The 12,749-nt window shown below is 39.5% G+C and overlaps 1 protein-coding gene across 1 annotated transcript in view; it reads left to right on the forward strand.

Moving 5' to 3' along the window:
- Positions 1–1,208: 1,208 nt before the first annotated feature.
- The window catches only part of LOC140200119 (NEDD4-binding protein 2-like 2), a 33,248-nt gene continuing 21,707 nt past the window's right edge, over positions 1,209–12,749 (forward strand). The window contains exons 1-2 of the mRNA XM_072262929.1: positions 1,209–1,309; positions 6,505–7,496. Coding sequence (XP_072119030.1) covers positions 6,505–7,496 — 992 coding nt within the window. The 5' untranslated portion in view covers positions 1,209–1,309. The remainder of the gene's footprint in view (positions 1,310–6,504; positions 7,497–12,749) is intronic.

Here is a 12,749-nt window from a genome sequence, read left to right on the forward strand (position 1 = left end):
AGCCTGCGGTATACCTCATCCGGTCCCAGTGATGTATTTAACTTAATGGTTTTTCAAAAGCTCCAGCACATCCTCTTTCTTAAAGTCTATACGCTCAAGCATTTCAGTCCGCTGTAAGTCATCCTCACAATTGCCAAGGTCCTTTTCCCTGGTGAATACTGAAGCAAAGTATTCACTAATTACTTTTGCTACCTCTTCTGACTCCATACATAGGTTTCCACTATCACACCTGATTGGTCTTATTTTCACACACCTCATCCTCTTGCTCTTCACTTGTAGAATGCCGTGAGGTTTTCCTTAATCCTGCCCACCAGGACCTTCTCATGGCCCCTTCTGGCTCTCCTAATTCCATTCTTAAACTCCTTCCTAGCAACCTTGTAATTTTCTAGAGCTCTAATAATACCTAGTTTCTTGAACCTTTCATAAGCTTTTTCTCTTCTTCTTAGCTAGATTTTTTACATACTCTGTATACCATGGTTCTTTAACTTTACCATCCTTTTCCTGCCACAATGGAACATACCTTTGCAGAACTCCATGCAAATGTTCCCTGAACATTTGCCACATTTCTGCCGTGCATTTCCTTGAGAACATCTGGTCCCAATTTATGCTCCCAAGTTCCTACCTAATAGCATCATATTTCCTCCTACCCTAAAAACATTTGTTTTCCCAAATTGTCTGCTCCTATCCCTATCCATCGCTATGGTGAAGGAGATGGTGGTGGTCACTACCAGATAGTGTGGAGGCCTGGTATGGGAACACCAATGCCTTTGAGCAGAAAATCCTACAAAAAGTACTGGATTCGGCGCAGTCCCTCCCAAACATTGAGTACATTTATTTATATTTCTATTTGCATAGTTTGTTGTCCATTGATCCTGTTCACAGTTACTGTTCTACAGATTTGCTAAGTATTAAAAGAATCTCAGGGCTGTATGGGGTGACTCTGATAATAAATTTTACTTTAAATTTAAATCTATTGGAAAAACTCAAGATTAATGCAGGGTTTTGACCTGAAACATCAACAGTTAATTTTCCCCACAGATGATGCTTGATCTGCTGAGTTCCTTCAGGAGATTGTTGCTTCAGATTCCAGCACCTGCAAGCTCTTATATCTGTAGAGTTCAGCAGCATGGCTGATTAGCATGTTCATTGACACAGTGTTGTGAGTGAACTACAACTCCCAGCATGCTGTTGACGAATGACGATGACAGGTCGGCCATTTTCCGTTGTGATACGTCGAATTTGAGCAATGTTATAAAAGGCTGTTTTTTAAAAAGAAAGGATTTTCACGCATAAACTTGTCTTAGTAACGGTGAGTTTACCGTTGATCCGTTCTGTGTTGTTGTTGTTGTTGTTTTAGCTTATTTGGTTGAAAACAGAAATGTTGATGTGAAAGGATGAATCTTTGGCCTTGTTACGACGCCCCAGTGCTCCAGGGTTATAAACACACGTACTTCAGAATTAGCTAAGAATTTTGTAATATGTGATTGTAGTTCTCGTTCGCATTGCTTTACAGGGAAACTGACTGGAAAAGATGAATCTTTGAGGAAACCAAGTCCAGGAATACTACGTTTCTGCTGTTTTAGTTGGGCCATGGCCTCAAAGTTCCTTGTATCAGACGTCGAAGTCTAGGTCTTTCATAGATTATCCGTGAAGAAAATATATGCGTTTTGTTTGTTTGAGACGTCTTATTCACTGTGGTTTTCACACTTCAAAAGATCTCGATTTGTCAGTAATTGGTGATTGAAAACTACATTGGTTGTTTATAAGCAACACACATAAAAGTTGCTGGTGAACGCAGCAGGCCAGGCAGCACCTCTAGGAAGAGATACAAATTCCAGCATCTGCAGATTTCCTCGTGTTTGGTTGTTTATAAAGTGCACTGTTAAGTTACTTATCACTTCATTTCTATTCCTCCTTTTATCTGTTTCTAACACATAAAAGATTCAGTAAGTACATTCTAACAGCCTACCACCAGTATAGTATCAGGGCAGATCGGAAATTAAACAGAAAGTTGTTGAAACCTTTACTCTGCAAGTTAGAAAGCACCTGTGTTGGGATAAGCAGATCGCTTTGTTGTTGCTTTTGGTTTGCCAGCCTGATCATTGGTCTCAGTTCTTTTGAGCTTGGAGCTAATATTGAGATTTATTGGAATGTTCCATTTTCCATGTATTGCCCATGAGCTTTAATCGTTCTCTATGGTTCAACAATATATGTTAGCCTTGTTATTCACAAGTGCTAAGCTCTATATCTTTAGACCATAATATAGGTTGAGTACCCCTTATCTAAATTTCGAAAATTCACAAACTCCAAAATTCAAAATTTTTTTTGAGTTCTGACATGATGTCACAAATGGTAAATTCCACAAAGTGCTTGGAAGGTTCCCGGGTTATGCGCAGGTCTTTGTGCACTACAGGAGCTTCTGAGAAGTGACCTCACATATGTAATGAACAGAAGTTAATGAAAAATGAGTGAGGATCTCAATTGTGTATGGAAAGAGTGACTTGTCCATCTTGGAGTGAACATATGCCACTTATCGGTGTACTGATCAGGAAACAAGCAAAGATCTATACGATGAACTGAAAATTGAAGGTGTGAATACTCATCTGGCTGGTTGCAGAAATTTAAGAAAAGGCATGGCATTAAATTTTAAAGATTAAAGCATTTGCTGATCATGAAGCAGCAGAGAAATTCATTGATGAGTTTGCCAAGATTGTCACTGATGAAAATCTAACATGCTGAATGGCTGCATCAGTACACATGTGATGAACAAGTGTAAGACAAAGACTGCTTACCAGAAGCGCATAAATTCAGAGTTGGAAATGATGCTTCTAAACTATCTCATAGAAACATAGAAAAGCTACCGCTTATACTGAAATCCAAAACACTTCGTTCCAAGCATTTTGGATGAAAGGTTCTCAACCTGTACTATATTCTTCCACCAAGGATATATATATCTCCTGTCAAACTCCATATTCCAGTGATATTACCTCTTTATTTTCTTAAACTCATGGATGCATCAACTAATTCTGCTGAGTTTTCCCTCCTCACAAGTTTGACGACAAACACCTCATCACAGGAATTAATATAATGAACCTTCCTGCACCGTAGCTGGCAAGAAAATCCTTGAGTGAAGAATTCAGGACTGTTCAGATTACACAATAATACATAAATAAACAGAACTGCTCATTTAATGTCTGTCGTGCCTGCACTGCCACGCAGTGAGGTTATTATTGACCTTTTACCTTGGCACCACTTTCCTGCACTAATTCTATATTTCTTGCTTCCCTTTTATTATCCAAAAATCTATTAATCTCTCTTCCTACTGTCTTTGTCTGATGTACAACAGCACCTACCCCAACCTCTTTTTAGGATCCTTCCATTCAACTACTAACTTCGAATTTCCCCTCTATATGCCACCTGCCACTCTTTTGCCAATTTGTATGCATGTGCGTCATTGCAGACATTTGTGCCCTCAGCATGACTTAGTTTTCAATTTCCTATAATAGGATACTGGGAGAACTGAGCTGATCAGGCAACATTCATCAAGGTTAATTTCTCTCTGTAGATGTTGCCTATCCTGCTTAGCTCCCACAGCATTTTGTGTGTTATTTAAGTCTACCAGCATGTGCAGAATGTGTCCTGGCCTGCTGCGTTCACCAGCAACTTTGATGTGTGTTGCTCGTATGTGCAGAATCTCTTGTGTTTCAGTTTCCTGTATTTAAAAACTTCCAAAACATTGCATTTTCCCTTTACATCTACATTAATATAATGCCTCTTCTAACCATGTGAATTACAGGCTTCAAGACCCAACATTGCGTTGATCAAATCCTGACAGTGTTTCTGCAATTTTTAATTCAGCTTTCTAACATCATTGCATATTTTAGCATTTAAATTAATTTGCATGAACATAGACCTTATTCGGATAGATCATGTCACCAAACTTTTCAAACTTGGAAGTTATTCAGAAATTCTCCTTTAATTCCTTGATTGTGTAAAAATGAAAAAATGCATATTGAATTTTCTGAATTTTAAACTCATGGGTAATTTTGGTATGTTTCAAACTGGCAAGAAATATGATTTTTTATTTGAATCAAGTTACCATTACTGTAAGTAACACACACAAAATGCTGGAGGAACTCAGCAGGCCAGGTGGCATCTATGGAAAAGAGTACAGTTGATGATTCAGGCTGAGACCCTTCAGCAGGAAGACCCTCCCTCTGAAGGGTCTCTGCCCAAAACATTGACTGTACTCTTTTCCATAGGTGCTGCCTGGGCTGCTGAGTTCCTCCGACGTTTTTTGTCTGTTGCTTGGATTTCCAGCATCTGCAGATTTTTCTCTTATTTGTGATTGGATTACTATAAGTAAATGTTTCTTATTATTTAAACGGCACCTACCACATTTGCTTGATTTATTATCCCTTTTGTGATTTATTTTCTCCTGCCTCCAAGATCACAGACCTTGCCTTTTGTTATCTCCTTCATTCCCCTCACTTTGTTTACAATCTTTAACCCTTTAACTAGCATAACTCTGGCTATTTGTAGTCTTAAAAGTGAAGGAACAATAGAACCTAAACTCTTCTTCCCTCCCTCTGTAGGTGTTGCCTGACCTAATTAATCTAGAATTTTGTTTCGTTGTATAGCAGAACATGTTTGGTAAAAGGAAGCTTTGCATTTCTGCTTTTTTTTAAATTTTGAAGATGATATTTGTATTCACTCCGCATGTAGATTAATTAATAAGTCATCAGGGCTTGGTGTCGGCAACATACATGATGGAAAGAAGCAATTCTATTTTATCTCTAGCTAGTTTAACTACTGTGTTTAAACATGTCTGGTTACCTGTATTTTAACATCTATTCTAACTGACTTCTAATAATCAAAATAAATTGCTAAACTAATAACCTGTCTTGTGCTTACCTGACTTTCAGTTGCAGAGCAGGTGCAGAATTCATAGCAGAGCAAGAAGTATTTGCTTTTTGAAATCCCTCAAGGTTAATCAATAAACTTCAGGTCCTAGGCCTCAGTACCTCCTTGTGTAACTGGATCCTGGGTTTCCTTACCTACAGACCCCAGTCAGTTTGAATTAGCAACAACATCACCTCCAAAATCTCTCTCAGCATCACAAGGCTGTGTACTTCCCACCCCCCTGCTCTGCTTGCTTTTTACTTATGACTATGAGGTTAGCACAGCTCCAATACCATATTTAAATTTGCTGACGACACCGCTGTTGTTTGACAAATCAGAGGTGGTGACAAATCAGTATATAGGAGAGAGATTGAAAATCTAGCTGCGTAGTGCCATAACACAATCTCTCACTCAGTGTGAGCAAGACCAGGGAGATGATTATTGACTCCAGGAGGAGGAAACTGGAGGTCCATGAGTCAGTCTTCATTGAGGGATCAGAGGTGGAAAGGGTCAGCAATTTTAAGTTGCTCGGTGTTATTATTTCAGAGGATCTGTCCAGCACATAAGTGCTATTACGAAGAAGGCCCAGCATTGCCTCTACTTTCTAATAAGTTTGTGAAGATAAGTTGGCATCTAAAACTCTGACACACCAATGCTCTTGTACAGTAAAGCCTACAAAATATGGATACAGCCCAGTCCATCACAGGTAAAACCCTCCCCACTACTGCGCAAATCTAAATGGAATGCTGTCACAGGAAAGCAGCATACATTAGTGAGGACACCCACCATCGAGGCCATACTCTCTCTGCTGCCATCAGGAAGAAGGTTCACCACTAGGTTCAGAAACGGTTAATATCCCTCAACCATCAGGCTCTTGAAACAGAGGGGATAACTTCACTCTCCCATCACCGAGCTGTTCCCACAGCCTGTGGACTTATTTTCAAGGACTGTTTAACTCATCTTCTCAATATTTATTGTTTATTTATTTTTCATTATTTCTTCCCCCCCCCCCCCTTTTTGTATTTGTAGTTTGTTGGGGTTTTTTTTTCGCACATTGATTGTTGTCCATCCTGTTGTGTGCAACCTTTCATTGATTCTATTGTGCTGCTTGTACTTACTGTGATTACCCACAAGAAAAGTACTCTCAGGGATGTATATGGTGACATATATATATTTTGAGAATAAATTTACTTTGAACTTTGAAATGGTAAACCTGATTCAAAAATAAAATGTATATTTCCTGACAAATTGCCCATGAGATTGAAATTTAAGAATTGAAAAAAATATCCTTTTTACCAATTAAGGAATGAAAGGAGAATAAATTATCTTGAAATCAGAATAATTTCAAATTTGAAAAATAAAAATTTGAAGAGTTTGGCTTTGTGCATTCAAGCATTCAAACTGTTCCTTCAACAGTTTTTTGTGCAAATGATTGATTTAAACTGAAATAGCACTAATTTTTCACATTTAGAAAGTTCTTCCTTTTTTGTTGGGCAGTGAGTAATTATAAGCTTCTAAATATACAGTTTATAAGTTACATCTTATAAGATAATACTCAGTAGAAACTTGTTTCCACTTTTTAACCATCATTCATGTTTGTAGATGCCTGGTTCTGAGGTTAATACGGAGTCTTTCGAATTGAGTGATGGAGAAAGTAGTCCAAGTTCTAAAAGACAAAAAACAGAGACCACTACTACGGAAATTGAAAGCAACTCTGAACTGACTGTGAAGGAAAAAACAGATGGTGCTCACCAACAAACTGAAACTGATGGTCCTACACCACACAGCAATCAGAATTTGCAGGGAGATAACAAAGAGAAAGAACTGTCAGCTGCTTCTATATTCAATGAGGACACTACACCATCTAAAGAGAAGAATAGTATTACTGTGCCTGGAAACCCATCTGAAATTGAAAATGAATTAAAGTTATTTTATCAAGAATTGGAAAAGATTGAAAGTGAGACTGAATTGCTTGCAAATGGATCTGTGGATTATCCACAAGGTTCAGCAGAAAATGAAGATATGATGAATAATAGATTAAGTACAACTATTAAGGCTTGCAGAAGAATTGCAGGTGTGCAACATACATCTAGAATATTAAATGACCCACATTCACAAATTTTAACAACTGAATACCCCTATTCAGTACATTGGAATGACACGCTAGCCCCTGCAAGATCTCAGTGGAACCAACCACAGACTTTCATAGGTCCTCAAGGACCTCCCCTGCCAAGGTTCAATGCACCACTTGCTGATCAAAGATGCAATGTCTTACCACGTGGGCTACCTCCTTTTTCATATGACCAAACACTACTAAGTAATAGTTACATTGATGATGCTAACATTATAGCATTTTCGAGAAAAAATGAGAGTAATATTTTGCAGACACAGCCTATTAATAACTGTATGATACAGTCTAGATATTTTCACAACTATGGCCCACACGAAAATACCACGCACCAGCAGATTATGTTAAAGCCCAGTTTGTGTCAGCAATATCAACAGGCAGAGCAACTTACAAATCCAGGTGTTGGAGATAAACTGCTTATATTTATGCGAGGTCCTCCAGGCTCTGGAAAATCTACACTATCACGGTAAGTTTGTTCCAGTTGTTTGAAATGCATTCGTTGGTTTCAAAAAAAAATCTAATTGTTTTATTGGTTTAACTGCTTGCACTTGGAGAAATCTGCATCTATTGAATAGGATGTGTAATCTGTTAGTTATCTGAAAGAGTATTTTGGTCTGGATAAACTTCAGTATTAGAACATAGAATAGCACAGTATAGGAACAACCCTTCAGCCTGCAATATTGTACTGAACTAAACGAGTAATTGTATGCCTAAAGCTAATCCCTTCTGCCTACAAAATGCCCATATCCCTCTTTTCACCCACATTCATGTGTCTATCTAAGAGCCTCTATTTTATTGGCCTCTGGTTGCACTATCCGGGCAGCCACCATTGTGTGTGTGTGTGGTGGGGTGGAGGGGGGGTGCGAGAGAAGGGTCTTGCCCTGTACATGTTCTTTGAAGTTACCCTTCTCATTTAAGTATTAGACATTTTGACTCCAGGGGGAGAAAGATACCAACTGATAATCTATACATTTTATAATGTTATTATCCTCCATCAGATATCCCCTCAGCCTCTGCTGCTTCAGACAAAACAGTTTTGTGCAACCTCTGATCTAGACAGTATCATGGTAAACCTCTTCTGCATGCTGTCCAAAGCCACCTCATCCTTCCCATAGTGGGATGACCAAAATTGAATGCAATACTGCAGTTGAAGCTTAACAAAGCTGCAACATAACTTCTTGACTCTAGAACTTAATGCCCCATCTAATAAAGGGAAGCCCTCCCTATTCCTTCTTTATGACTCAAAACAACCTGTGCATGCACTTTCAAGGAGTTATGGACTTTGACCCTAGGATCCCTCTGTACATCAACACTGTTAAGGATCTTTCTATTTACAGTACACTGTCCCTATATATTTGATTTCCCAAAGTGCAACACCTCATAATAGAGCAAATTAAACTCTATCTGCCATTTCTCTGCCCATATCGGGAATTGATTTATATCTGGCTATATCCATAACGCCACTAATCTTTGTATCATTGTGAACTTACTAACTCATCTATCCATGTTTTCACCCAGGTCATTTATATTTTGTTTTTGTTGACATAAATATGTTCAAATGAATTTTTAATATAGTAGTATAACATCAAAATGAAACTTTATTTCAACCATGCTTGAGATAATACCAGAGTGATTTATTTTAATTTGTTCATGTAGAATATTTTGAAATATGTATCTAATTAGCTTAAAGATAACTGAAGTTATTTGATTAGGCCAAAAGGATTAAATTTATTAATGGTTGGATTTTCTCTGAAAGCTTGATGCAAGTTTATAGTTTTAAATTTGTGCACTGTAATGCCAGAATTGTTTCCAAAATTTATGGTTACTTAGACTATGATTCTAATATTCTCTGTAGGATACAAATATCCAATAACAGATTCTCTTCCAAATTTCTTATTTTTGGACGTGTATCCATAATGATACTCTGTCAGATACAAGGCAATAACTATATCCAACAAGAAAGGATTCAGCTTTCATCCCCTGACATTCAATGACATTACCATCACTGAATCCCTTACTGTCAGTTTCCTGGCAGTTACCATTGGTCAGAAGCTGAACTGGAGTAACCATATGCAAAATGTGGTTACAAAAGATGGTCAGAGCCAAGAAATGTTCATTGAATAAGTCATCTCCTAATACCCTGAAGCCTTGTTAACCATCAACAAGGCTCAAGTCATGAGTGGGATGGAATTGCACTAACCAGGGTGAGTGCAGCTTCGGCAGCTCCCAAGCAGCTTGACATCATGCGGGATATAGCAGCCTTGAAAGGCACCTCATCCACAACTGTTCACTCACTTCACTTCACCAATCTACAGTAGCAGCACTGTCTAGAGATTACAGGATGCACTGCAAAAACTCGCCAAGACTTCTTAAACACTGACTTCCAAACCCACAACCTATACCAGCAAGAAGGACAAGAACAGCAAAAGCATGGGAATACCATCAGAAGTAGCCCTCTAAGCTGCATCTGACTTGGAAATGTATATAACTGTATCTTCTCTGTCACTGGGCAACATCTTGGAACTGCCTTTCCAACTGCATTTTGGGCATAGGCACGTCAAGGATTGTAGTGGTTCGAGGAGTCAGCTCACCACACCTTCTCAAGGGAAATTAGGGGTGGACCTTTAAATGCTGGCTCAGCCTGCAAAGCTCACGTTCATTGAGTGAATAATAATAATTTAAAAAATTCAGGTCCAAGCTGATCACACTTCTGTGCTGCAGGTGTCCAGTTATACTTCAGGTCAGGTCATGAGGACCTGACCTGTTAGCCATATGAGATACAATACTTACACTTTCATCTCTTCCCTTCCCAAACAGTACTTGCAGGTGAAGCAGTGATTCACTTACACTTCTTCCAGTCTAGTGTTCTGCATTTGCCATTCACAATGTTGTCCCCTCTGTTGGAGAAACCAAACGTGTGCTAGTTAATCACTCTACAAAATGCTTAAATTCTGTTCATAGGAGTGATCCTAAGCTATAGTTACCTACCATTTTAACTTTTCATTCCACTCCCAATCTGAAATTTCTGTGTGTGTCTTATGCACTGTTACAGAGTGTTCACTGCAATCCCACTGAACACCCCACCTTCTGTATAAACATGTTGAAGTCCTCCAGACTGTCAGTTTTTCCAGCTTTAGCTAATGTGGTCAGCACTATCAATTACAAAATAAATGGCACAAAATAAGAACAATGAGGTAACATTTGTAGACTGTTTAGAAATCTGATGATGGAGTGAATGGAGGAAGCTGTTCCTAATTCATTAAGTTTGGGTCTTGACGTTCTCGTACCTCTTCATCGACAGTAGAACTCATGTAGAGAATGAGAAGAGGACAGATCCTGGATGGTGAGGTTCCTTAATAATGGATGCTGCCATCTTAAGATGCTGCCTCTTGAAGATATCCTTTGGTGGGGAGGCCTGTGCCTGTGCTGAAACTCTGCAGTTTCTTGTAATCTTGTGCTTTGGAGCCTCTGTACCAGGTTGTGATGCAACCAGTCAGAATGCTCTTGAGCATACAATAGAAATTTGTAGTCTGAGGTGACATACCAAACTCATGAAGAGTTGCTGTCATGCCTTCCTCGTGATTACATTAGTGTATGGGGCCCAGGACAGTTCTGCCTGTATGAGAACTGGCTGCTCCTGCTATATGTGATATTAGTTCTGCCCTTTAATTGCAACCTGATCTTGGGCAAGTCTTACCCTACTTTTTGGTAACATATAACACAAAGAGCATAATTACTCTCTTACTGCCCTAATATGCCTTTGACCTTGATTTACACTATAAAAATGTTCCCTTTGGTCCGTCTATTCCCCCTGCCACCTTTGTAACTTAAAATTGTTCTTATTAATCTTTCTTCCTGTTTCTTATGAAGATTCTCTGACCTGGTATATTAACTCTGTTTCTCTTTTCACAGATGCTTCCTGACCTGCTGGATGTTCCAGCATTTTCTGTTTTTATTTCAGACTGCAGTTTGTTTTTCAAATTTCCCTTTTGGATATTGGTAAAGGTGTTGGCTCTTCAGGAGAGTACAAGCAGAATTGGGAGCATGGCACATCTGCACAGGAGAGATGGAGGAAGAGTGAAACATCAATATTGATTGGGAATTCAATAGATAGATTTATAGTGTGCCTTGAAAAGGGGATTTTTTTTTGTAAAGTGGCCCTTAAGAAAGAGTGGCAATAATATATATTGCTGTAATTATATAGACCATAATTATAAAAAATATAATTGCAATAGAGGGAGTGCAGATAAATACAACCAGATTGGTTCCTGCGGATGACAGGTCTGTCAAATGAGGAAAGTTTAAGATACTGGCCCCCTTCAGTAGAGCTTAAAAGAGTGAAAGATAACTACAGTGAGACATACAACACACTCGAATTACTTTACAGGATAGCTAGATAGAAAGAGGATGTTTTCCCTTGTCAGAGGTCCAGAATTGGGAATAATAGTTTCAAAATGAAACCAAGTGATTTCAGGCAGATATTCTGGAGGAATTTCTTTAAACAAACCAGTGATTCTTTGAAAAATTTTTTTGAGAACTAAGGAGATTCAATCATTAAAATTGGTGGTGAACGCAGCAGGCCAGGCAGCATCTATAGGAAGAGGTACAGTCAACGTTTCGGGCTGAGACCCTTCGTCAGGACTAACTGAAAGAAGAGATAGTAAGAGATTTGAGAAGGGGAGGGGGAGAGGGAGATCCGAAATGATAGGAGAAGACAGGAGAGGGAAGGGATGGAGCTAAGAGCTGGAAAGTTGATTGGCAAAAGGGGTATGAGAGGATCATGGGATGGGAGGCCTAGGGAGAAAGAAAGGGGGAGGGGGAAGCCCAGAAGATGGGCAAGGAGTATAGTGAGAGGGACAGAGGGAGAAAAAGGAGAGAGAGGGGAAAAAATTAATAATAAAAATAAATAAATAAATAAATAAATAACGGATGGGGTACGAAGGGGAGGTGGGGCATTAACGGAAGTTTGAGAAGTCAATGCTCATGCCATCAGGATGGAGGCTACCCAGACGGGATATAAGGTGGTGTTCGTCCAATCTGAGTATGGCTTCATCTTGACAGTAGAGAAGGCTGTGGATGGACATATCAGAATGGGAATGGGACATGGAATTAAAATGTGCGGTCACTGGGAGATCCTGCTTTCTCTGGTGGACAGAGCGTAGATGTTCAGCGAAACGGTCTCCTAGCCTGTGCTGGGTCTCACCAATATATAGAAGGCTGCATCGGGAGCACTGGATGCAGTATATCACGTGAGGCGACACCCCAGACAGTCCTTCCAGGTGAGGCGCCACTTCACCTGTGAGTCGGCTGGGGTGATATACTGCGTCTGGTGCTCCTGATGCGGCCTTCTATATATTGGCGAGACCTGACGCAGGCTGGGAGACTGTTTAGCTGAACACCTACGCTCTGTCCGCCAGAGAAAGCAGGATCTCCCAGTGGCCAGACATTTTAACTCCACATCCCATTCCCATTCTGATATGTCCATCCACGGCCTCCTCTACTGTCAAGATGAAGCCATACTCAGGTTGGAGGAACAACACCTTATATCCCCTCTGGGTAGCCTCCAACCTGATGGCATGAATATTGACTTCTCTAACTTCCGTTAATGCCCCACCTCCCCTTCGTACCCCATCCGTTATTCATTTATTATTATTTTTTTTTCTCTCTCCTTTTTCTCCTTCTGTCCCTCTCACTATACTCCTTGCCCATCCTCTGGGCT

This window comes from Mobula birostris, chromosome 7 (genome assembly GCF_030028105.1).
Source record: "Mobula birostris isolate sMobBir1 chromosome 7, sMobBir1.hap1, whole genome shotgun sequence".
In the NCBI taxonomy this organism is placed as follows: domain Eukaryota; kingdom Metazoa; phylum Chordata; class Chondrichthyes; order Myliobatiformes; family Myliobatidae; genus Mobula; species Mobula birostris.